Source organism: Ranitomeya imitator, chromosome 1, assembly GCF_032444005.1.
Source record: "Ranitomeya imitator isolate aRanImi1 chromosome 1, aRanImi1.pri, whole genome shotgun sequence".
NCBI lineage: Eukaryota > Metazoa > Chordata > Amphibia > Anura > Dendrobatidae > Ranitomeya > Ranitomeya imitator.
In genome coordinates, this window is record NC_091282.1 from 926,533,355 (window position 1) to 926,561,151 (window position 27,797).

General features: G+C 40.2%; 1 protein-coding gene across 1 annotated transcript in view; it reads left to right on the forward strand.

Annotated features, from left to right (window-relative positions):
• The window catches only part of GRID2 (glutamate ionotropic receptor delta type subunit 2), a 2,297,645-nt gene that overhangs the window by 1,669,493 nt on the left and 600,355 nt on the right, over positions 1-27,797 (forward strand). Inside the window, exon 10 of the mRNA XM_069743575.1 lies at positions 19,606-19,803. Within this exon, the coding sequence (XP_069599676.1) occupies positions 19,606-19,803 (198 nt within the window). The remainder of the gene's footprint in view (positions 1-19,605; positions 19,804-27,797) is intronic.

Sequence of the window (27,797 nt, forward strand, 5' to 3'; positions counted from 1 at the left end):
CGTACAGTAAAGAAGTATCTGTTCAGCGCACTGTGACTGACAGAAAGTGTTCATTAAACGTGACTGAACTACGTGGCACTGTGACTGACAGAAAATCATAATTAAACGTGACCAATCAGCAAAGTGGGATTTAAATCCTGCGCCAATGTCACTGATTGGTTGCGCGGTGCATTGCAGTCTCGTGAGATGATGACGTAGTGGTCTCGCGAGACTGCACGTATTCATCTCGCGAGACCGCAATGCATGGATCGGACCATCTCAATGAGCGGGAAAGACCTGGGCTGGATCCGGGGGCCCACGGAAGGTGAGTATATAATGATTTTTTTATTTTTTTTATTATTATTAACATTAGATCTTTTTACTATTGATGCTGCATAGGCAGCATCAATAGTAAAAAGTTGGTCACACAGGGTTAATAGCAGCGTGACAAGAGTGCGTTACACCGTGTAACGCGGTGTAATGCAGTCATTAACCCTGTGTGAGCGCTGACTGGAGGGGAGTATGGAGCGGGCACTGACTGCGGGGAGTAAGGAGCGGCCATTTTGCCACTCGACTGTGCCCATCACTGATTGGTCGTGGCTGTTTTACTGCGACCAATCAGCGACTTGGGATTTCCGTGACAGACAGACAGACAGAAAGACGGAAGTGACCCTTAGACAATTATATAGTAGATGAACTGAGAAAACATTACTTCAGGCCTGGCATTTTGCATGCTATTCTTGATAAAGGGTATGCTGGGCCAATTTCATTAAGAAATATGTGCCTTTTAATGAATTTGGCATATCTTTCGACTACAATGCACCACTGCAAGAGTAAGTTGTGCTCATTAACGATCCTAAAACTTATATGCTGATAGGGGAGATTGGACTATGTAGGAGTGGGGTACATACCCTCTAGGCTGGTCCCAAACTGGTTGTTAAGGACCATTGGGGGACCCGCATTGTATTTTTAACCCCTTAGTGACGGAGCCAAATTTTTAAAATCTGACCAGTGTCACTTTATGTGGTAACAACTCTGCAACACCTCAACAAATCCCAGTGATTTTGAGACTGTCTTTTCATGACTAGTGTTGAGCGATACCGTCCGATACTTGAAAGTGTCGGTATCGGATAGTATCGGCCGATACCCGAAAAGTATCAGATATCGCCGATACCGATATCCAATACCAATACAAGTCAATGGGACACCAAGTATCAGAAGGTATCCTGATGGTTCCCAGGGTCTGAAGGAGAGGAAACTCTCCTTCAGGCCCTGGGATCCATATTAATGTGTAAAATAAAGAATTACAATAAAAAATATTGATATATTCACCTCTCCGGCGGCCCCTGGACATCACGCTGGTAACCGGCAGGCTTCTTTGTTTAAAATGAGCGCGTTTAGGACCTGAGGAATGACATCGCGGCTTCTGATTGGTCGCGTGCCGCCCATGTGACCGCCACGCGACCAATCAGAAGCCGCGACGTCATTCCTCAGGTCCTAAATTCCTAGAATGAGCGCGTTTAGGACCTGAGGAATGACGTCGCTGCTTCTGATTGGTCGCGTGGCGGTCACATGGGCGGCACGCGACCAATCAGAAGCCGCGACGTCATTCCTCAGGTCCTAAACGCGCTCATTTTAAACAAAGAAGCCTGCCGGTTACCAGCGTGATGTCCAGGGGCCGCCGGAGAGGTGAATATATCAATATTTTTTATTTTAATTCTTTATTTTACACCTCACTATGGATCCGATACCGATATGCGATACCACAAAAGTATCGGATCTCGGTATCGGAATTCCGATACCGCAAGTATCGGCCGATACCCGATACTTGTGGTATCGGAATGCTCAACACTATTCATGACATATTATACTTTATTATAATGGTAAATTTAGGTCAATATGTTTTGTGCTTATTTATCAAAAATATCAAAAATTTGAGAAAAATGTTAAAAAATTTGCAATTTTATAAATTTGAATTATTATCCCTTTAATCCAGATGTTCATACCACAGCAAAGGGTTAATAAATAACATTTCCCTTGTGTCTGCTTTACATCAGCACCATTTGTAAAATGATATTTTATTTTACAATAGTGTATTAGCGGCGCTAGTGGGATGGATAACGGTAGCTGCGGGTACTGCTCCTCACCACACAGAGGAGAGAGAGTGAAGTAACAAGCGAAAAAAAAACTGTGTTATACAGTATATGTACCTGCGCTTAGCCTAACAGGGTGCTGTAGTAAGCATAAACGGTGGGTGATTACCTGATAAGTAGAGTAATGGGAAGTCCGGTTAGGGCATGTGTGACACAACTGGGGTTACTCGTATGCAGGGACTAGAGTGGGAGATAGTACAAAGAAAGGTAATATGTCAAAATATGTAAATAAAAATAGTGGGCCACTAAGAATAAAATAGTAGTAATATTAAAAACACAATCAAAAAGAATCTGAGCTCTGCAGTACTGTTAAATGCCTATATATATATGAAGCTATATAGCATAAGGGGGGGCTGGTGAACTACCACCCTGAGCAGTGCACTACCTGACATAAATAGTATGTGTACATACGTAACTCCAGTGAGTGCTTCAGGTGTATAACAAATGGAAGTCCAGTACCTGTCATGTGAGTTACCGCAGGAAGGAATCAGGTAGACGATTGCACTACGGATGTCCGTAACTTATAAGTATAAAAGCAGAGTAGAAGCGTATTACTTAGCTTGGTTGAGCGTTGTCTTGAGCAGTCCTCAGGCAGCTTATGCAGGCGCCGTCCCGGCCGGTGACGAGCGCTCGCGCGGCCTGTGTGAAGTCCTGTGCGATGCTGTGCAGGACCTGCAGTGACGTTCGGGTCACGTGCTCATGAGTCACGTGGTGCCCTGGATGATGCTACGGTGCGCTGTGGGAGCCAAAAACCAACGCGTTTCGGAAAAGCTTCGGTTTCCTTCATCAGGGTTGGCTCCCTCTGCGTGTGCTGGCTTTTTATAGCGATGGTCTCCTTTCTCATAGGTTCAATTAAAAGCAAAGAGTTCCACCTCATTATTCAGGCCCCTTGGCTTTAATGTATCCAGTTCGAAAATGTGTTTAGTTTCCTCCCGGGACATTTGCTTAATAAAGTCCCCATTGCGCCAGTCCTGTTGCACTACTTTAATTCCCATGACTTTAATGCCCCGTATAGATCCTTCATGGTGAATGAAGAAATGCTTAGATAGTGGGTGTGCGTCATATTTGTTACGTATGTTCCTAAGGTGTTCGTTGATCCTAATATATAGGGGACGTTTCGTGCGCCCTACATACTGTTTCCCACAGGGGCATTCCAAAACATAGATAACTCCTTGTGTCCTACATGTTATGAAATCTGTAATGCAGATTTCTTTGCCTGCCTTTGATATAACACGTTTTTGCTTTGTTGGTTGTATTGATTTGCACATACTGCATTTCTTGCAAGGAAAGAAGCCCTGGAATGTTTGTTTGAAGGGGCCCTTTTTGTTGCCTGCGGATTTAGGGTTACGTACCATAGGGGTAATGATGGTACCTAGATTGCGCGCTTTCCTAAAAATGAAGCGCGGATAATTTGGTAGGATATCTCCTATTACTTTATCATCCTTTAAAAGGCCCCAGCGTTTGTTTACAATTTTCCTCAGTATATGGACATTTGAATTGTACTGAGTGATGATTGGTATTGCGCACTGAGCTTGTAGGTCAGAGGGGGAACTATCTTTTGTTATATTATCTTTATCTTTGATTTTAGCATCTGGAAGAGATGCGCAATCTAGGTACCATCATTGCCCCTACGGTACGTAACCCTAAATCCGCAGGCAACGAAAAGGGCCCCTTCAAACAAACATTCCAGGGCTTCTTTCCTTGCAAGAAATGCAGTATGTGCAAATCAATACAACCAACAAAGCAAAAACGTGTTATATCAAAGGCAGGCAAAGAAATCTGCATTACAGATTTCATAACATGTAGGACACAAGGAGTTATCTATGTTTTGGAATGCCCCTGTGGGAAACAGTATGTAGGGCGCACGAAACATCCCCTATATATTAGGATCTACGAACACCTTAGGAACATACGTAACAAATATGACACACACCCACTATCTAAGCATTTCCTCATTCACCATGAAGGATCTATACGGGGCATTAAAGTCATGGGAATTAAAGTAGTGCAACAGGACTGGCGCAATGGGGACTTTATTAAGCAAATGTCCCGGGAGGAAACTAAACACATTTTCGAACTGGATACATTAAAGCCAAGGGGCCTGAATAATGAGGTGGAACTCTTTGCTTTTAATTGAACCTATGAGAAAGGAGACCATCGCTATAAAAAGCCAGCACACGCAGAGGGAGCCAACCCTGATGAAGGAAACCGAAGCTTTTCCGAAACGCGTTGGTTTTTGGCTCCCACAGCGCACCGTAGCATCATCCAGGGCACCACGTGACTCATGAGAACGTGACCCGAACGTCACTGCAGGTCCTGCACAGCATCGCACAGGACTTCACACAGGCCGCGCGAGCGCTCGTCACCGGCCGGGACGGCGCCTGCATAAGCTGCCTGAGGACTGCTCAAGACAACGCTCAACCAAGCTAAGTAATACGCTTCTACTCTGCTTTTATACTTACAAGTTACGGACATCTGTAGTGCAATCGTCTACCTGATTCCTTCCTGCGGTAACTCACATGACAGGTACTGGACTTCCATTTGTTATACACCTGAAGCACTCACTGGAGTTACGTATGTACACATACTATTTATGTCAGGCAGTGCACTGCTCAGGGTGGTAGTTCACCAGCCCCCCCTTATGCTATATAGCTTCATATATATAGGCATTTAACAGTACAGCAGAGCTCAGATTCTTTTCGATTGTGTTTTTAATATTACTACTATTTTATTCTTAGTGGCCCACTATTTTTATTTACATATTTTGACATATTACCTTTCTTTGTACTATCTCCCACTCTAGTCCCTGCATACGAGTAACCCCAGTTGTGTCACACATGCCCTAACCGGACTTCCCATTACTCTACTTATCAGGTAATCACCCACCGTTTATGCTTACTACAGCACCCTGTTAGGCTAAGCGCAGGTACATATACTGTATAACACAGTTTTTTTTTCGCTTGATATTTTATTTTACATAGTAACATAGTAACATAGTTAGTAAGGCCGAAAAAAGACATTTGTCCATCCAGTTCAGCCTATATTCCATCATAATAAATCCCCAGATCTACGTCCTTCTACAGAACCTAATAATTGTATGATACAATATTGTTCTGCTCCAGGAAGACATCCAGGCCTCTCTTGAACCCCTCGACTGAGTTCGCCATCACCACCTCCTCAGGCAAGCAATTCCAGATTCTCACTGCCCTAACAGTAAAGAATCCTCTTCTATGTTGGTGGAAAAACCTTCTCTCCTCCAGACGCAAAGAATGCCCCCTTGTGCCCGTCACCTTCCTTGGTATAAACAGATCCTCAGCGAGATATTTGTATTGTCCCCTTATATACTTATACATGGTTATTAGATCGCCCCTCAGTCGTCTTTTTTCTAGACTAAATAATCCTAATTTCGCTAATCTATCTGGGTATTGTAGTTCTCCCATCCCCTTTATTAATTTTGTTGCCCTCCTTTGTACTCTCTCTAGTTCCATTATATCCTTCCTGAGCACCGGTGCCCAAAACTGGACACAGTACTCCATGTGCGGTCTAACTAGAGATTTGTACAGAGGCAGTATAATGCTCTCATCATGTGTATCCAGACCTCTTTTAATGCACCCCATGATCCTGTTTGCCTTTGTTTGCATTTTAGGAGGTTTAACCCCTTAATGACCGCCAATACGCCTTTTAACTGACCTGATATATAAGAGAATAGCCTCCCCATACAGGTGACAATCCAGCAGCTGTCGGCTGTCCACTATAGCTGACAACTTGCTGTATCAGCCATGATCAGTGTTTGCACCGTCCAAATCTGTTAAACCCCTTAGATGCTGCTGTCAGTAGTGACTACATCATTATAAATGGATAACAGAGTGTGGGGGCTTCCTATTTATCCCAGTTGGTGCCCTCAGATCATGATTGTGTGGTCCTGATGTTTGCAATGGCAATTCATGACAAAATAGCCGCCTTAGAGTCTGCCGGCTGTTGTAACCTGTTCAGAAGTTAGAGACATTTAGATGGTAAAAATGCAAATTTTCATTTCTGTCATGTCACTTTGCATTAATTCCTATAAAGCTCCTGAAGGGTTAATAAACTACCTGACAGCAGTTTTCAATACGTCAGCGGGTGCGGTTTTTAAAATGGTATCACGTTTGGGGGTTTCCCAATATATGAAATCCCTAAAGTCACTTCAAACATGAATAAGTCCCTAAAAAAATAAATTTAGTAAATTTCCTTGAACAAATGAAAAATTACTGCTACATTTTTAAACCTACTAAAATGCTAAAAAAATAAAATAACATTTTACAAATGAAGCTGATGTAAAGCCGACATGTGGGAAATGTTATTTATTAATGGTTTGCTGTGGTATGACCATCTGGATTAAAGGGATAATCACTCAAATTTTGAAAATTGCTAATTTTTTAACATTTTTATCAAATTTTTGATATTTTTGATAAATAAACACAAAACGTATTGACCTAAATGCACCATTATCATAAAGTATAATGTGTCACGAAAAAATAATGTCAAAATCACTGGGCTTTGTTGAAGCGTTGCAGAGTTATTACCACATAAAGTGACACTGGCCAGATTTCAAAAATTTGGCTCCGTCTCTAAGGGGTTAAAAATGTAGCAGCAATTTTTCATTTTTTCAAGGAAATTTACAAAATTTATTTTTTTAGGAACTTATCCATGTTTGAAGTCACTTTAGGGGTCTCATATTTTGGGAAACCCCCAAACATGATACCATTTTAAAAACAGCACCCCCTATTATATTGAAAACTGCAGTCAGGTAGTTTATTAACCCTTCAGGTGCTTTACAGGAATTAATGCAAAATGGCATGACAGAAATGAAAATGTGTATTTTTACCACCTAAATGCCTCTAACTTCTGAACAGATTACTATAGCTGTCAGACTCTAAGGCCGCTATTTGGTCATGAATTGCCATTGCAAACATCAGGACCACACAATCATGATCTGAGGGCACCAATTTGGATAAAGAGGAAGCCCCCACACTCTGATAACCATTTATAATGATGTAGTCACTATTAACAGCGGCATCTAAGGGGTTAAACGGATTTGGATGGTGCAAACACTGATCGTGGCTGATGCAGCAATTTGTCAGCTATAGCGTACAGCCGACAGCTGCTGGATTGTCACCGGTATGGGGAGGCTATTCTCTTATATCTCAGGTCAGTTAAAAGACGTATTGACTGTCATTATTAAATGTGTTTAGGTTCTAGCTCAGTCAAATCACAGTATAGCACACATGTGGATTACTCAGCAATAGGAGAGCAGATCGCAGACACCAAGGTATCATTTTATTCCACTTTTCATGACCTCCATGCCTATAAAGATGGCTTAGGAGGGTTTATCCTACTGACAGAGGCTCTATAATTGGATTTAACTTTATTTGCAACTGGACTGTGTCTTTCCCAATGCTCCCATTCAAGACCTGCCTCTATAAATCATAGCATAAATCCCCTAACAAGAAGTAGCTCTTATTTAGGAGGGCCAAGCCCATTCTTCTATTTGTATCTACTCTTACAAAGGGTAATGAATGGTCATATTATACTGTTAATTACAACTGGGGGATTTATGAGTTGAACCTGCTGCAATCAGATGATGGTTGGGTCCAAAAAAGATTTGCTTTCATCGCATTTTATTTCTTGCAAAAAATTATTTTTAGTTCTCAGTCCGGGATGTGAATAGAAGCCATACAAATGTAGCAGTAACAGCTTGTCCTTGGTGTCTGAGGGGGTGCAAGGATCTATCTGCCACATAGGAAAATCCTAGCATTACAATTATCAGATGGTAGGAAGGAACCCTTGTATAGAGTTTGCATTGAGGTCCAGAGGCTTTATTCACACCACTAATACTAATTTAAGATTATTGTTAAGAATAAATAATTACATTTTAAATATGGAAAAATTGAGACTCTGAGAAAAAAACAGAAAATGGAGAATGTGACAAGAAACATACACAAGTTGTCCTTTGCTGACAAGCATTAGATGAAAAATGAAGGAAATCTCGCAGTAGCCTTGAAAGCTTGTAATTGTCTTTTGACATTTTATTACTAATTACCTTGTCACTTTCAGTAATAAAATGTATCCTCTTGTCCTGCATTGGAGTTTATTTTTTAGAACTGAATATTCTGGATTTTAAAGTATGTTAAAGTTATAAATTAAGGGAAAAAAAGTTATCATTGTGCTTCTGAAGTGTAGGTACGGAGCTGCGCAGCAAATGTCACAATGTTTAAGGTAAAATAATGTCTAAATACTAGAAACTTGATAAGTTGTGCTTAGTATAAAAATATAAATGCATTACTGGCTGAAAATGAATCAGCATTCCCAGCCATCAATGAATCTCTAGGAAAAAAAAAATCCTGCAATTGTAAATTCCTCTGTGTGTATGAAATGTTTTCCAAGCACACAAAATATTTTAATGAACTTTAGAGATTAATATATGAATGAACATATCATAAAGAGAGTAAAGGCTACACCTTAAAGAGGCTTTTTTCCAATACCTTGTGTTTCCAAATGTGCCTGTCAGTGGCGCTATTGCGATCCGCTCATCCCCATCATGTGACTCATGGCTGCAGTTGCTTCTTATGTCCGGTGATGTCACGTCTACTTCCGGAATTGGAAGCTTAGCCGGCACCACCAAGGAGGGACCCGGTCTCCCTGAGTGACTGGGCTGTGTGTGAAGCTTCTCTTCACAGCTCAGCATTGCGCAGGCTTGCTGCACTCTGCTAATGAAAGCCGTGCGAGAGAGAACTCATCATGTGATGAGGATAAGCGGACTGCAATAGCACTGCTCATAGGCACATTTGGACACACAAAGTATTTGAAGAAAGCCTTATTTCCAAGGTTTATATGGATCTGCCCACTACACATTGTAGTGGACAACCTATTTAACTTTTTAGCAGATGAATATAGCTTGTAATGCACTTTTCTGCAGCAATGTTGGCTTGCACACAAAAATAAACAAAACAGTCCATATACAACAGGAAATTTCACTAGTACACAATAAAAAATATTATGCATATTTGTATTAATTCAAACCATTTAAAACATACAATATCTGATACAAAAAATCTCGATCAATGTCGCCCATAGTAACCAATCCCATCTTAGCTTTTATTTTGAGTCCTGTTCTTCAAAAATGAAAGCTGTGCTGTAGTTAGCTACTATTGGAAATCAAGACATTGTATTTTTTTTAGAAAGTTCTTAGTAAATCCATCTTTCTATTAATCTTCATTGATTTTCCAAATCTGAGTAATGCTTTGGAAGATCGAGTTGAGATAGTCTGACCCTATACAACTGATCAACATGAACATGGGTCGATGCATTTTATTCCCTTAGAAGTTAATATTTAAATTTCAGATTATACAAGCCCTAAACCTAAAATGTACTATTTTTCTGTTTTGGAATTCGGGGTTAGGGTGACCTTCTGGGCATTTTTAAGGGTTGCATAGTCCGAAATGTTCTCCTGGAACCCCATGCACTAGTGAATTGGATCCCTGACGGTATGTGACTTATGTTTCTCACTGTTGTTGCAAACCCATCTGAGAGAACCCCATATGTAGTATCAGGGATATCAAATGTAGTAAAGAAGGACTCAGTCTGGATTATGGTCATTCCGTGCAGTGCATTCTCCTACGTCTAGTGGTTTAGTCAAGGTGCAGTAGACTATAAATTGCTGTCCACTTCTAATAGGCACATCATGACTGACACACAGTGACACTTTCTGCACTATTATACTCAATTGCCCCATTGGCGCATATGCCCGAATCCCGTTTTGCTGGGAATTTGGACATAAAGATAGAGCCACTGAACGTTGGAGAAAACGCTGGATGAAAGGTGCCTTATAAAAAAAAATGTGAAATTTACTGGTGGCAGCACATCACTTGTGAGTAATATTTCTACAATGCAGCATGAATGGCTTGGATATTCAATTTCATCTATCTGTCCTTCACTGACCACAGCCAACATCCCTGCTGTACTTGTGCCCTTGTCTGGCAAGGTTACTATGTCTTCATTAAACTCCCATCCACAGCTATGATACAGGAAAGCTACATATCTTGGTACCGTGTTAGCCAATAGTAGATCCCATCCACAGCTATGCCTTCTGAGATCACAGCCATAACTACTGCAGCTGAGCACTCACTCTGTCTGTTCCACTTGCTAGGACATCCAGGATGTTTTGGCCATGTTAAAATTCAGAATGTCTCTTATTTAGTTACAATTGTAACAGTTCTGCTACCACAAACTTATGTTTTCTTATGTACACACCTAGCTTGAAGCTTCACTACTTGCTTATCTTTCCTTCACAGGTCACTTCCAAATGCTGACTGACCCTGATTAGGAAATTACTCTCTTTTTCTCATAAAAAACACCTCCCACTATTTAGGCTGGTCAGTTGTAACCCTTTCTTTTCAGCTCCCTATTCTTTCGTAGTCCCACATATAAGAAATGCAATGAACCATACACTACAGTAATCAACATTACTGTACAGATAATACATCAAAAACATATGAACATATGACAGTATTAACAACTATTCAAAGGAGTGCTGACTGAACTTCCTCTCCTTTACTCATTAACTCTTGATAATTGCAATACAGATTGATTTTTTCTACTGATAGAATATTGATAATATAATTGTGAAAGTTAATCAATATCTGATTCATGGTGATCTGATGCCCAGCACCCCATAGATCAGCTATTACCATCTCTGGCAATGGCAGAATGTAAAGAGTTTACAGAGCAGAATTCCTCACCTCCATTAATTGTTTAGCAGCTCACAAATACTGAGGTTCAAACAAACAGGTATCAAAAAAGTAATAGATTTATACAATGGGGTCAGCTTTATACCCATTAAAGAAGTTAAGGAAAAATTTAATCTAGCTTCTCAAGACTTTATGTTTTTTTTTAATAATAAAAGAGAGTATCCGTAAATTCAAAAGCAATAAAAACCAGAAGTCGGAAATTGTTTCACTACCATTAAATAACCCTAGCAATAAATTTTTATGGAGCACTAAAAACCTTTAGAGTTATTTTAATAAAGATAACATTTTCTATAAAAATGCGTATATGGAAAAGTGGGAATAGGAATGAAATACTTCCATTAGTCCTGAACAATAGGAAAATGCCATCAGAAACTCTTATTCATCCAACATTTCCATTATACTTCATGAGGCCTACTACAAAACCCTTATAAGATGGTATTATACCCCCTCTCGCCTTTCTCGCATTGATTCAAAGAATTTACCCCTTTGTTGGAGAAACTGCGGATTACATGAAAATCTACTCCATATTTTTTGAAGCTGCCCTAAAATCAAAGGTCTTTGGAAACAAGTATCGCTATATACAGTTACGTCCATATATATTTGGACAGAGACAACATTTTTCTAATTTTGGTTATAGACATTACCACAATGAATTTTAAACAAAACAATTCAGATGCAGTTGATGTTCTGACTTTCAGCTTTCATTTGAGGGTATCCACATTAAAATTGGATCAAGGGTTTAGGAGTTTCAGCTCCTTAACATGTGCCACCCTGTTTTTAAAGGGACCAAAAGTAATTGGACAATTGACTCCAAGGCTATTTCATGGACAGGTGTGGGCAATCCCTTCTTTATGTTATTCTCAATTAAGCAGATAAAAGGCCTGGAGTTGATTTGAGGTGTGGTGCGTGCATCTGGAAGGTTTTGCTGTGAAGTAAACATGCCGTCAAAGGAGCTCTCCATGCAGGTGAAACAAGCCATCCTTAAGCTGCGAAAACAGAAAAAACCCTTCTGAGAAATTGCTACAATATTAGGAGTGGCAAAATCTACAGTTTGGTGTATCCTGAGAAAGAAAGCACTGGTGAACTCATCAATGCAAAAAGTCCTGGGTGCCCACGGAAGACAAAAGTTGTGGATGATCGCAGAATAATCTCCATGGTGAAGAGAAACGCCTTCACAACAGCCAACCAAATGAACAACACTCTCTAGGAGGTCGGCGTATCAATATCCAAATCTACCATAAAGAGAAGACTGCATGAAAGTAAATACAGAGGGTTCACTGCACGGTGCAAGCCACTCATAAGCATCAAGAATAACAAGGATAGACCGGACTTTGCTAAAAAACATCTGAAAAAGCCAGCACAGTTCTGGAAGAACATTCTTTGGACAGATGAAACCAAGATCAACCTCTACCAGAATGATGGAAAGAGAAAAATGGTGAAGGCATGGTACAGCTCATGATCCAAAGCATACCACATCATCTGTAAAGCACGGCGGAGGCAGTGTGATGGCTTGGGCATGCATGGCTGCAAGTGGCACTGGGTCACTAGTATTTATTGATGATGTCACAGAGGACAGATGCAGCCGAATGAATTCTGAGGTATTCAGAGCACTACTGTGTGCTCAGATCCAGCCAAATGCAGCCAAACTGACATTTCACTTGTTAAAGACTAAACTTCAGACAGAAAGGCCCACAAACAAACCAACTGAAAACCACCGCAGTGAAGGCCTGGCAGAGCATCAAAAAGTAGGAAACACAGCATCTGGTGATGTCCATGAGTTCAAGACTTCAGGCATTCAATGCCAACAAAGGGTTTTCAACCAAGTACTAGAAATGAACATTTTATTTACAATTATTTAATCTGTCTAATTACTTTTGGTCCCTTTGAAAACAGTGTGGCACATGTTAAGGAGCTGAAAGTCCTAAACCCTTCATCCAATTTTAATGTGGATGCCCTCAAATGAAAGCTGAAAGTCTGAACTTCAACTGCATCTGAATTGTTTTGTTTAAAATTCATTGTGGTAATGTCTATAACCAAAATTTGAAAAATGTTGTCTCTGTCCAAATATATATGGACGTAACTGTATTGATTTTCTTCTTAAGAGACACTTCCAGTTAACTCTACAAACCGCTCTTCTCTCAATTGTCCTGGAAGAGTTTGATCCTTTGATATGATTTGTTATCATTCATATTTTCCTTGTGGTTAGGAATTCCCTGGCATTGTATTGGAAAAGAGTAGACGTACCAAAATTTTCAGATATTTTGGAAAAAATATCATAACACTACTCATTGGAGTCACACTTTGCTATTAATAACGGTAACTTAAAAAAACAGTCTAAGAAATGGGATAAATGGAAATTAATTTCCGCTATTGCCTAAATCTAAGATATATTTTGGTGTTCAAACTGATTCTTGACACTTAGAGTCAATGTCTGGCTGATAGACATTACTTGCCGACCTGGTCAACACATAATCTTTGTATTTTTTTTTTCCCGGTTTACTTCAATATACTGGTCATTAAGAACTACTAAATCATAATATAATAGTAAAAGAGATACATTCTATATTTGCTTTAATTCCATATACAAATGAGATTGAATTTTGTATCTTTGGAGTTTTCTAGTTATTATTGTCATCTTCCTCACCTTTCCCTTTCCCCCAGTTATACCTCCCCTCCCTCCCACCTCTTCGTTTACTTCCCTTTTCCCCATCCACATCCCTCTCCTTTTAAAATTTTAAAATCAATAAAAACAGTTAAAAACAAATACTGAAGATCAGCTCCTATGCAAATGAATTCCAGATACTGATCAGCTGTGCCTTTGAAGCTCCCATAAATGGTGTAGCAAGCAGTGTATTTCCATTTCACATGCTTCACAACCTGCCACAACCTGAGTTGGCAACAGCTGATTGGTGGGGATGGTAGGGCCTGTTCCCTCTAAGTTGTACTCTCTGAGAATAATAAATTATATCCAACTTTGAAGACATGCATAGCTCTTATCGGACTTGTTAAGAGCATTAGTAGGTTGTTTTAGCTCTTTTCTTTTCAGATTGTTCAGCCTACAGGTAACACTTGTGTCAGGCATCATACCTCCACTGATAACATATTAATGATCCCTCCTATGGCTAGTTAATCAATATCATAGTAGTGAACAACACCTTTAATTTGTATCATGCTTTCATAGTTTTCCATCTCATCCACAGAATCACTGTACAGATGCACATACAGTATGTGCTATGACCCCTGAAGCGTAGGCTGAGCGACCTCAGTTCGTGATAAAGTGTACATATTATCTATTCCCCAGCTTGACATTGATTTATTTCCAGCTTCAGAAGGCTGATAAATACTATTTTGCTGTAATCACTAGTGTTGAGCATTCCGATACCGCAAGTATCGGGTATCGGCCGATACTTGCGGTATCGGAATTCCGATACCGAGATCCGATATTTTTGTGATATCGGGTATCGGTATCGGAAGTGTAAAATAAAGAATTAAAATAAAAAATATTGTTATATTCACCTCTCCGGCGGCCCCTGGACATCAGCGGGAGGATCCGGCGTCCGGCACGGCTTCTTTCTTCAAAATGCGCGCCTTCAGGACCTGTGGAATGACGTCCCGGCTTCTGATTGGTCGCGTGCCGCCCATGTGACCGCCACGCGACCAATCAGAAGCCGCGACGTCATTCCTCAGCTAAAGTCCTAGAATGAGCGCCTTCTAGGACCTGAGGAATGACGTCGCGGCTTCTGATTGGTCGCGTGGCGGTCACATGGGCGGCACGCGACCAATCAGAAGCCGGGACGTCATTCCACAGGTCCTGAAGGCGCGCATTTTGAAGAAAGAAGCCGTGCCGGACGCCGGATCCTCCCGCTGATGTCCAGGGGCCGCCGGAGAGGTGAATATAACAATATTTTTTATTTTAATTCTTTATTTTACACTTTAATATGGATCCCAGGGCCTGAAGGAGAGTTTCCTCTCCTTCAGACCCTGGGATCCATGAGGATACCTTCCGATACTTGATGTCCCATTGACTTGTATTGGTATCGGATATCGGTATCGGCGATATCCGATATTTTTCGGGTATCGGCCGATACTATCCGATACCGATACTTTCAAGTATCGGACGGTATCGCTCAACACTAGTAATCACGCATTTCCACAATTATGTTTTATTACTCATATGTTTGCTGGTTACAAATATATCATTTTCGGTGATTGAAGAGCATTGATAATTAAAGCAGGTTTCTCTTTACTGCATTAAACATAGGTTACATTTCAGTCCAAATAAAGCTCAGTCGACCAGCTGCTTCGAACTTGGAATTTTTTAAATAATCTATTGTTTATAGAGGTTTAATTAGTAGCATTTTTTTGCTTTTTTACTTTTTCATTGAAACTATTTTGTACATTTGGTCTCATTCAGGCCATTCATTTTCTACTAGGTAAAACATAGATGGCACAATGGATCAGATTTTCATCAGTGTTTCTTTTTTTTTTTCTATTAGTGTTTCAAAAATGATTTAACCCTGCTGTTGTCTTCGGTCTGGGGAGACCTATATTGAACTTTGGTATTTTTTGGGGTGTTCAAGATGCGGTTCTGAAACTTTTGGTTGCTTGACCTAAATGAGGAGGGGTCGGTTGGCCACGGGTTTCAGAGCCGCATCTTGAATATTTTAAAGAATATTGAAGTTCAAGGTCGGTCGTTTTTGACCGAAGACAACAGCAGGGTTAAAAAAAATTGCAAAGTTTTTCCTATTCATTATAATGTTACAAATGCAAAGTATCTATCGATGGCAGTGCGAGATGTCAGTGTTTTTTTTACCGTCCTATAGAATTGTATGAATAATTTTGATCCGTGACTCAGATTAAAAATGAACATGCCTTCAGGATTTCATACACGTTCTACAACAAATAACAAAAACACGGACATGTCAACAGTTACCCATATTATAATGAGCACACTGATGAGCAAAAGGGTGATGTGAGACTTCCATCATTTTATAGACAATAATCTTGGCTGTCTCATACATCAATTTGACTTGCAACTATTTTGCATACGATAAGTTATGCAGATTCTTATCAGGTCACTGCATAGTTGCTGTTTTGCTCCTAAAAATCAAGTTTTTAATTTTTATTAATTTATCAGTGTTTTGTAAATCCACCTTGGATTTCAACACTGTTTGATTCCTTCTGGGCCTGCTCTCTATCAGATTCAAAGATATCTCAACATATCTTCTACACGTTCCCAAAACTGGCGCATACTGGTCTACTAACTTTGGTATGTATACAGTTTTCTTTCAGCACTACCCACAAGTACTTATTGCATTGAGGTCTGGGGACTCTACTTCATTGTCATTTAACCATTTTACAGCCAGCAAGTGGGGTTCATATTTCGGGAGTTGATGTCACCTTCGTATTGTCCGGTGACATCAAGCCCACGGCTTAGTAATTGAGAGGAGTCTATATGACACCTATCCATTACTAATCCTGTAGTTATATTGTAAATAAAGACACAGCCAGAATAAAGTCCTTTATTAATCTTAATTAAACCATACTTACCAAATGCATAATCCTCGACTCCCTCTTCTCCTGCAACAAAAATAATAAACCACAATGGGGAAAGACATGCAGGGAGAGAGGAGTGCATAGGAGGGAGAGCGACCCATGGAGAGACATGCAGGGGGAGAAGAGTGCATAGGAGGGAGAGCAACCCATGGGGAGAGAGGAGTGTATAGGAGAGGATTGCATACTGACATGCTGTGTATCTAATACTTTCCTGTGTATTTAAACCTGTCCTGTGTATCTAACCCTGTCCTGTGTGATACTGACTGCTGAGCCGTGTATCTAATCCTGTCCTGTGTGATACTGACTGCTGAGCCGTGTATCTAATCCTGTCCTGTGTGATACTGACTAAATACATTTTTTAATTTTTTTACATTTTCCCTAAGGGGGTGATGAAGGGGGGTTGGATTTACTTTTATAGTGGGTTTTTTTAGTAGATTTTTATGATTGACAGCCATCACACACTGAAAGATGCTTTTTATTGCAAAAAATATTTTTTGCGTTCCCACATTTTGAGAGCTATAATTTTTCCATATTTGGGTCCACAGAATCATGTGAGGTCTTGTTTTTTGTGGGACGAGTTGATGTTTTTGTTGGGTTGGTAACATTTTCAGGCACGTGACATATTTTGATCGCTTTTTATTCCGATTTTTGTGAGGCAGAATGACTGATTTTTGTGAGGCAGGTGTTATGCCTTCATAACACCTGTCATTAGCAAACATAACAGTACAAGGAGCCAAAACTAATGATTCTCAATAGAGGGAAAGAAAAAGTTCTACTGTTATGTTTGCTAATGACAGGTGTTATGAAGGCAATCCAGAAACACAGTGTGCTTAGCGATCAGAGCGCACACAGTGATCTGACAAATACCCAAAAATACAAGAACGAGCTCTGAGACGTGGAAACTCTGTAGACTGCACACCTGATCCTATCCTAAACACAACTAAAAGCGGCTGTGGATTGCGCCTAACAACTACCTAGGCAACTTGGCACAGCCTAAGAAACTAGCTAGCCTGAAGATAGAAAAATAGGCCTGACTTGCCCCAGAGAAATTCCCCAAAGGAAAAGGCAGCCCCCCACATATAATGACTGTGAGTAAGATGAAAAGACAAAACGTAGGGATGAAATAGATTCAGCAAAGTGGGGCCCGATATTCTAGGACAGAGCGAGGACAGTAAAGCGAACTTTGCAGTCTACAAAAAACCCTAAAGCAAAACCACGCAAAGGGGGCAAAAAAAAAACCCACCGTGCCGAACTAACGGCACGGCGGTACACCCTTTGCGTCTCAGAGCTTCCAGCAAAACAAAAGACAAGCTGGACAGAAAAAAAGCAACAAAAAAAGCAAAAAGCACTTAGCTATACAGAGCAGCAGGTCACAGGAACAATCAGGAGAAGCTCAGATCCAACACTGAAACATTGACAAGGAGCAAGGATAGCAGCATCAGGCGGAGTTAAGTAATGAAGCAGTTAACATGCTCACCAGAACACCTGAGGGAGGAAGCTCAGAAGCTGCAGTACCACTTGTGACCACAGGAGTGAATTCAGCCACAGAATTCACAACAGTTAACTAGTGGGATAGTTTTATAGGTCAGGTCGTTACGGACGCAGCGATACTAAATATGTGTACTTTTATTGTTTTTTGTTTTTATTTAGATAAAGAAATGTATTTATAGGAACAATACTTTTTTAGGAATATTTTTAGGAATTTTTTACACTATAACATTGCCCCAGGGGGGAATCATGTTATAGTGTAAGATCGCTGATCTGACACTTTGCTGTGCACTGTGTCAGATCAGCGATCTGACATGCACTCAGGGAGGCTTCCCGGCGCCTGCTCTGAGCAGGCACTGTGAAACCACCTCCCTGCAGGACCCGGATGCCATGGCCATTTTGGATCTGGGCCTGCTGCAGGGAGGAGGAGGTAAGAGACCATCGGAGCAACGTGATCACATTGCGTTGCTCCGGGGGTCTCAGGGAAGCACGCAGGGAGCCCCCTCCCTGCGCGATGCTTCTTTATACCGCTGGAACACTGCGATCATGTTTGATTGCAGTGTGCCGGGGGTTAATGTGCCGGGGGCGGTCCATGACCGCTCCTGGCATATAGTGTCGGATGTCAGCTGCGATAGTCAGCTGACACCCAGCCGCGATCGGCCGCTCTCCCCTCGTGAGCGCGGCTGATTGCTCTGGACGTACTATTCCGTCCTTGGGAATTAGGACCCACCTCACATGGACGGAATAGTACATCCAATGGCAGAAAGGGGTTAAATGTGGTAAGGTGTACAATCATTTTATAATAGATTGATAGTCTAATCGCACAAACACAATCCCAGGAGATTAACATTCAGAACAATCATATATAATTTGTTTCATTTTTATTTGCTAAATGACCAGAAAGTGTTTTTCTCTTATTTAATTAAAGATTTAAATGAGCAAGGACAGCTGTAAAACAAAGCTGTAAATCAAGTAAGCAATTATTTGCAATAGTGTTAAGTGGATGAATCTAAAATTTAGAGTTTGAGAAGCAATTATCTAATAGTAAAATAATTATTGAGAAAACCATGAATTCACTTACTTGATATATATTCATATGCAAATAGCAGAGCAACAAAGGCTACAGTGGCAGATATGAGAGAGAATTTTCATATAAAATAAATCTTTCTTATTATACAGAATTTTAATGTGCATCTTTGCCAAAGTAATAAAAGCTGCACATGCTACTTACAAGAATGAACAATTCAGCCAAATTACAGTGACATGCTGTTGTTTCTTATATACAGAGAGGTAAAACAAAAGGATTGTCTGGTTTCAAAAATCTGATTTTATTTACTGTGTTATGGAATTTTAAGTTAATAAAAGAAAGTCTTTTAACGTGGAGGAGCTGCCATATACAAACCGCTCTTTTATTTTCATGGATCCTATGCAATACTCTATTTCTCCTGAGGAGGCGTTAAACTAAAGTCAAAGTAGGTCTCTCCACAAATAACAGTTGAATGATGGAGGTCCCAGCAGAGGGACACTTTGTGATAAGACTAGTGGCAATAGATGATTCTAGGAAGTAGGTAATATTGATTGCACTTTATAAATCTTAGTTTAATTTTCAAAAAATTCATCAATATTATTTGTTTATTTACCAGGAAGAACCATTTGTAATGGTCTTAGAAAATGTATTGGGAAAGCCAAAGAAATACCAAGGATTTTCTATTGACGTCCTGGATGCCTTATCAAATTATTTGGGATTCAAGTATGAGATCTATGTTGCTGCAGATCATAAATATGGAAGTCCTCAAGGCGATGGTACCTGGAATGGATTGATAGGTGAATTGCTATTTAAGGTAAGTGAAATCGTAAAATATATTAAATAAAAAATAGTATACATATTGTTGTGTGTACATCCAATGGGGTAAATAACACCCTTCATATTGCATGCATGCCACCACTCACACCGCTATTCAACAGCATCAATCTCTGATACATATAGATTTTAAAATAAATGAAACAATATCATGTGGGCACAGTGAAAAATTCTAAGCAATAAAGACCACATAACAGAGGACCCTGGAAAGAACATTATAGATGCTGTATATTGCACCACATTTTGATTATTAATACAACACATTGATGTTTATTTTACTGCTACGACTAATTCTTCACTCTCAGTTCATGGGTAAAATCTGTAAAATCTGTATTCTGTGAGATCACAGTTGATGTTTTTAAAATTACATGGAAAGTGGATGAGGAGGGAGGGGCTAGAGGCAAACTCAGACATTTTTCTGCAAGTTCTCCTGGAATTTGAGTGTAAAGGAAATGACACATGGTTTTCTAAATATTTAAAAAATATATAAATCTGAAAAGTGTAACATGGATTTGTATTCAGCTCCATGCAATCTGATACCCCAAAATAAAATCTTGAGTGACAAATTGCCTCCAGAAGTCACATAATTAGTAAACACCTATGTGTAATTTATTTCATTATAACTATAGCTGCTCTGTGTAAGCCCCAGAAGTTTCTTTGAAAACATTATGGATCAACAGAATCTTGAAAACTAAACGAACACACCAGACATGTCAGGGATAAAGTTGTAGACAAGAGTAAAGTAGGTTTAAGTTGTAAAAAATAGCCAATTCTCTGAACATATTTCAGAGCACTATTAAGTCCATCATCGCAAAATGGAAGAAGTATTTTGCAACTGTAGACTTAATAAGACATGGTCATCCTCGTAAACTGACAGCCCAAGCATGGAAAGCACCAATTAGAGAAATAGCCAAGAGGCACATGGTCACTCTGGGGGAGCTGCAGAAATCCACAGCTAAAGTAACAGAATTTGTCTGCACAATATCTATTAGTCACATGGTCCATAAATCAAGCCTTTATGGTAGGAAGAAAGCCATTGTTGAAACTATGCCATAAGAAGTTATGCTAGTAGTTTGCTCTGATCAGATGAGACCAGAGTAGAACTTTGTGGGTAAATGCTATGTATGGGAAAAAAACAACACTGCACATCACTCTGAAAACATCATCCCATCTTCAAACATCGTGGTGGCAACATTGTAGAGTGAGTGTATGCACAGGAAAAAGGGAAGGGGAAAAAATTCAGCTCACCAGTTTGAAGCAGAAGTCCTTGTGTGCAAGTTTGCTCAGGAACAAAAGTCTTGATTGACTCAGAATGAAATTCACGCAAGGAAGTGCCTGGATCAGAGGTGTTGTCCACAACAGAAAAAAAGGGGAGGAAGTAAATCTCCAGCGTGAAACTTGGATAAAAGTTCAATTTATTGAGACAAATCCATTAAAATCCTTGCTTCATAGTAGTACAGCAAGTGATGGGGTGCATGATACGACCAACGCGTTTTGACCTGTTAAGGTCTTAAAGGGAACCTTTCACCCCGTTTTTTGAGATTGAGCTATAAATACTGTTAAATAGGGCCTGCGCTGTGTGTTCCTATAGTGTATGTAGTGTACCCCGATTCCCCATGTATGCTGAGAAATAACTTACCAAAGTCGCCGTTTTTGCCTGTCAATCAGGCTGGTCAGGTCGGGAGGGCGTGGTGACATCGCTGGTTCTTCCTCAGCTTTACGTTGGTGGCGTAGTGGCGTAGTGGTGAAGACACAGCGCGCGATCTGCGCTGTCATCCCTTTCGTCGGTGGGGGCGGCCATCTTCCTGGAGCCGCGCGTGCGCAGATCGAGTGCTCTGCTGCACGGGGCTTCAGGAAAATGGCCGCGGGATGCCGCGCGTGCGCATTAGAGATCACGGCGGCCATTTTCCCAAAGCCGAGTTTGCATCTCGGCTTTGGGAAAATGGCCGCCGCGATCTCTAATGCGCACGCGCGGCATCCCGCGGCCATTTTCCTGAAGCCCCGTGCAGCAGAGCACTCGATCTGCGCACGCGCGGCCCCAGGAAGATGGCCGCCCCCACCGACGAAAGGGATGACAGCGCAGATCGCGCGCTGTGTCTTCACCACTACGCCACTACGCCACCAACGTAAAGCTGAGGAAGAACCAGCGATGTCACCACGCCCTCCCGACCTGACCAGCCTGATTGACAGGCGAAAACGGCGACTTTGGTAAGTTATTTCTCAGCATACATGGGGAATCGGGGTACACTACATACACTATAGGAACACACAGCGCAGGCCCTATTTAACAGTATTTATAGCTCAATCTCAAAAAACGGGGTGACAGGTTCCCTTTAATCAAGGTATGGCATATGGTCAGAGCAACAAAACATATATCATATATGTTTTGTTGCTCTGACCAACCATATACCATACCATGATGTACCCCATCATTTGCTGTACCACTATGAAACAAGGATTTTAATGGATTTGTCCAAATAAATTGAACTTTTATCCAAGTTTCACGCTGGAGATTTATTTCCTCCCTTTTTTTTTCTATTGCAGAGTGAGAATGCTTTTCTTCAGCAGGGACATGGATGTTGATCAGAGTTGATGGGAAGCAAGTTGACGTTAAATAGGGCAATCCTAAAGGATGAGCTGTTAGAGGCTGCAAAAAACTTGAGACTGGGGCGTAAGTTCATCTCCCTGCAGAAACCAACAACACCAAACATACTTCTAGAGCTGCAATGGAATGGTTTATATAAAATCATATTCATGTGTTCGAATGGGTTATTCAAAGTTCAGACCTAAATCCCATTGAGACTTGAAAATTGCTTTTCACAGTTGATCTCCATCCAATCTCAGTGAGCTAGATCGAAGGTGCAAAGAAGAATGGGCAAACATTTCAGCCTCTAGATGTGCAAATTTGGTAAAAACATACCATAAAAGACTTGCAGCAGTAATTGCAAGGAAAGATGATCCTACAAAGTATTGACTCAAGGGGGCTAATTTCATATCACAATTTTCAGATTTATATTTTAGAAATATTTAGAAATCCATGGATCAATTCCTTTGCACTTCACAAATACTTGATACTGTATTAGTATGTCACATAAAATCCCAATAAAATACATTTAAGTTTGTGGGTGTAACATGAAAATATATGGAAAAGTTTACAGGGTATGAATTCTTTTTCAAGGCACTGTATTCTGTCTTAGCATATACCATATTGGTAAGAGGCTTAATGTATGAGACTTTGAAATCAAAATAAATATTATATCTTCAATTGAATTGATTATTGTTGGAGTAACTTGTTATGATTATATATTATATAGCAATTAAATGGTTGGCTGCTGAGCTAAATACTTAGATATGCCCTTGCTTTCTCAAATCCTTCTGTGACCTGTGCTGTTCTCTTGGTCAGTTGATAGGAATCCTCTGACTTCCTATTTCTACATGACCTCTTGACTCTGGAATCTGATGACATGTGACTTTCATGCTGTGCGGGTGCATGGGTTGTTCTATTCAGCAATGCTCACTTTCTACTTCTCTGCGTATGGCTACATACATAACTCCTCCATAAAGTGTTTGTACAGTATGTATATCTTTATATATATGTGTGTGTGTACATGATATTCCCTGAAGCATTATATATATACATTCATACATTGCTTTCTCCTCATCCATCCTACTATGATAGCACATGATTAATCAGGGATGGGAAGTAGGTGATAAACTTTATTGTCAGGGATGGAGTTCTGGTGCTTTGTGTTACTTCTATGCTTTGTATCAGTGACTTGCCTACAGCAGAACATTGTTAAACGTCTTTGGATTAGGAGGGGTTTAGTGGAATTACAGGGGATGTCCTCACTTCCGGGTCACCTCACAGGAAATGTAGTCAGACAGGAGTAGAAGAGGTGGTGATGGCTGTGACAGCAGAGCTGGTACAAGGGCACATGAAATTAAGCCTAATAGCATAAAATATCATGAAACTTGGCAGAAAAGGTACATGGGGGTTCTTTGCAGGCTTTGTCCTTAGGAACTTATCTTAAAACCAATCACTGAGATAGGGTATTGTACAGCGTCTTCAAGTATCGTTATGTAAAGCATGTTTGGCTAATTTCTACTTTTTTAAACAGTCAACATTATAGTTTTTTAACAAAATTTGACATAACTCTTGCTTTTGATGCATGTGAAGGTGTTTCTGGTTTCAGAAAACCTTTCTCCGCTTGCGGTTTGGTTTAAAAACAGAACAAAACTGTTCTTTACTCACCCTTCCTCGCGTCTTCTCTGCTGCTCATTATTGTCTGCGGTGTGGATTATTGGTGCATTATATGGTGTCCTCTATATGCATTCATGTGTGTTTTATACTAATTCTATGTACTATTACTAGCAATAATTATAAAAGATGATGTATTATGCTGGTATGTCTAAATTTTGGTATGTTACCTTGGTGCATGTTAGCACCTGACTATGAGCGGCTCAGGTTGCTTCACTGATATTTTTTTATATAATTTTATATTTGTACACCAATAAAATCTGTTTTTATTTTAGGTGTGCGCATTTCTAGCATATTTCTTTTTTCTCCCTCACATCAACAGCGCTGTAGCCTATAGCTGAACTTAGCGACTTTGCCCCAAGTTTATGGCACAAGCCACTAAGAGTTGTTGAGCTCAGCCACTGGCTTCATCACCGTCAATATGACGTCAGTGCTGCAGACAACAGACATGGGGAGCAGCAGTGGAGACTTGGTGCTGTTCCCGGAAAGAGAGTCAAAAAAGTTTTTCTTTAAAACAAACTGCAGCCAGAATAGAGGGATTATCTGTTACCAGAAAACCATTTTAAGCACCAACTAAATGAAAACCGTGTGCATTGCCATATTTGATCAAATATCATGTGTTTAACTGCTTTATGATACACTGATTAGATATTCCCCAAAATATTATTTTAATACGTATGAAATTGTTGAGTTTTATGAAAAATTTAAAAGGTGATCCCTAATAGCCATGGGAAGATGTGTTTGCTATTACTTTATAGTACACTGAAATTGTTTTGTTTATTTGTTTTTTTTATAGTACTCTGAAAAATTAAAATATAATATTTGGTATAATGTAAGATAAGCGCTTTTGGTTAATTTGAATGAAAACAATAAAAATTCTCCTTGCAATATTCTTTATTTTTTACTTTTGTGCAAGAATAGATGCATATTTATCCCAGGCATGTGTAAATTCCTTTGTTGGGAACCAACTCCAGGTAGACATTCGTTCAAAGAATCTAATCCTATTTCAGTAAATTAACATTGCTTTTATTTTCAAATTGTAGGCCATTGATTCTTCCTTAAAACTATAGTTAAACTATTAACTTATTAAAAAGTTAAAATTATGTCCCTCGTTCCTACCTTTTTCATAAGACTATTCAAGTGAAGCTTTAATTATAATTTCAAGAAACTTAGCATGAGAATAATATAACTGTACAATCTGTAAGATTTATATCACTTTTTTCAAGCAAAAGTCCTTAAGGGGCTTTTCCAAAAATTACATTTATCACCAAGTCATAGGACTGGTGATAAATGAGCAGTGGATTTTAGGGAGTCTGATCAGCCATTTTTATTTTTGTTGCTAGGACTGAATGGAGCAGTATGGTTTCTCATGTGCACTGCCATCCAATTCATTATCTATGAAACTTAAACTCAGCTTTCTTTACCATTCCCATTCCTGACATATTCTGGATACAACAAATTACATGTAGGAGGAAATAGGTAAAATAAATCTTTTCTTCAAGTAGCCTCCAATATTTATTAACTGTAGCAATGAGAAATAGAGTTGCAGACCCAAGGTCACAGTTTCATTTACAAGCAAAAGGTATTTGTGATTAAAAAATGCAACATTCAAAGACACTGTGAAGTGAGTGGTGGTGACAAATGGGATCGGAAAATAGGAAGGTCATAAAAAAAGTACATTTTCAGAATTAACACTGTCCTTGAAACGGCATAAATCAATAATAACCAGACTTGTCCATAGGAATTCTCCATTGATCCTGTTAATGTGATATATATATGAATACCTGTGTCGCCTTCAACACTGCTGCTGAAATGTATATGAGATTTATAGTTAAGAATATTTTGCTAGTAACAGGTCTTGCTAAACCATGCCTTTTTCGACATTTTGTGCTTTTTCAGTGTCTATTCTAACAAATCTAATTACACTTGTTTACTCCTTAACCCCTTTCTGACCTCGGACAGGATAGTACGTCCGAGGTCAGATCCCCCTCTTTGATGCAGGGCTCCGGCGGTGAGCCCGCATCAAAGCCGGGACATGTCAGCTGTTTTGAACAGTTGACATGTGCCTGCAATAGCGACGGGTGAAATCGCGATTCACCCGCCGCTATTAACTAGTTAAATGCCGCTGTCAAACGCTGACAGTGGCATTTAAACTGCGCTCCCGGCCGGGCGGCCGGAAATGAGCGCTTCGCTAACCCCGTCACATGATCGGAGGTCAGCGATGCATCAGGATAGTAACCATAGGGGTCCTTTAGACCAGGGGTCCCCAACTCCAGTCCTCAAGGCCCACCAACATGTCATGTTTTCAGGATTTCCTTAGTCTTGCCCAGGTAATAATTGCATCACCTGTGCAATGCAAAGGAAATCCTGAAAACATGACCTGTTGGTGGGCCTTGAGGACTGGAGTTGGGGATCCCTGCTTTAGACCTCTATGGTTACTAATCCCGGCTAGCTATGAGCACCACCCTGTGGTCATCGCTCATAGCACACTTGCATTTCTGCTGCATAGCAGCGATCTAATGATCGCTGCTATGTAGCAGAAGCGATCGAGTTGTGCCAGCTTCTAGCCTCCTATGGAAGCTATTGAAGCATGGCAAAAGTAAAAAAAAAGTTAAAAAAATGTGAAAAAAAAAATAAAAGTTTAAATCACCCCCCTTTCGCCCCATTCAAAATAAATCAATAAAAAAAATCAAACCTACACAGATTTGGTATCGCTGCGTTCGGAATCGCCCGGTCTATCAATAGAAAAAGCATTAACCTGATCGTGAAACAGCGTAGCGAGAAAAAAATTAGAAACGCCAGAATTAAATTTTTTTGGGTCTCCACGATATTGCATTAAAATGCAATACAGGCGATGAAAAGAACATATCTGCACCGAAATTGTATAATTAAAAATACCAGCTTGGCACGCAAAAAATAAGCCCTCAACCGTCCCCAGATCATAAAAAATGGAGATGCTACGGGTATCGGAAAATGGCGCGATTTTTTTTCTAGCATAGTAACATAGTAACATAGTTAGTAAAGCCGAAAGAAGACATTTGTCCATCCAGTTCAGCCTATATTCCATCATAATAAATCCCCAGATCTACGTCCTTCTACAGAACCTAATAATTGTATGATACAATATTGCTCTGCTCCAGGAAGACATCCAGGCCTCTCTTGAACCCCTCGACTGAGTTCGCCATCACCACCTCCTCAGGCAAGCAATTCCAGATTCTCACTGCCCTAACAGTAAAGAATCCTCTTCTATGTTGGTGGAAAAACCTTCTCTCCTCCAGACGCAAAGAATGCCCCCTTGTGCCCGTCACCTTCCTTGGTATAAACAGATCCTCAGCGAGATATTTGTATTGTCCCCTTATATACTTATACATGGTTATTAGATCGCCCCTCAGTCGTCTTTTTTCTAGACTAAATAATCCTAATTTCGCTAATCTATCTGGGTATTGTAGTTCTCCCATCCCCTTTATTAATTTTGTTGCCCTCCTTTGTACTCTCTCTAGTTCCATTATATCCTTCCTGAGCACCGGTGCCCAAAACTGGACACAGTACTCCATGTGCGGTCTAACTAGGGATTTGTACAGAGGCAGTATAATGCTCTCATCATGTGTATCCAGACCTCTTTTAATGCACCCCATGATCCTGTTTGCCTTGGCAGCTGCTGCCTGGCACTGGCTGCTCCAGGTAAGTTTATCATTAACTAGGATCCCCAAGTCCTT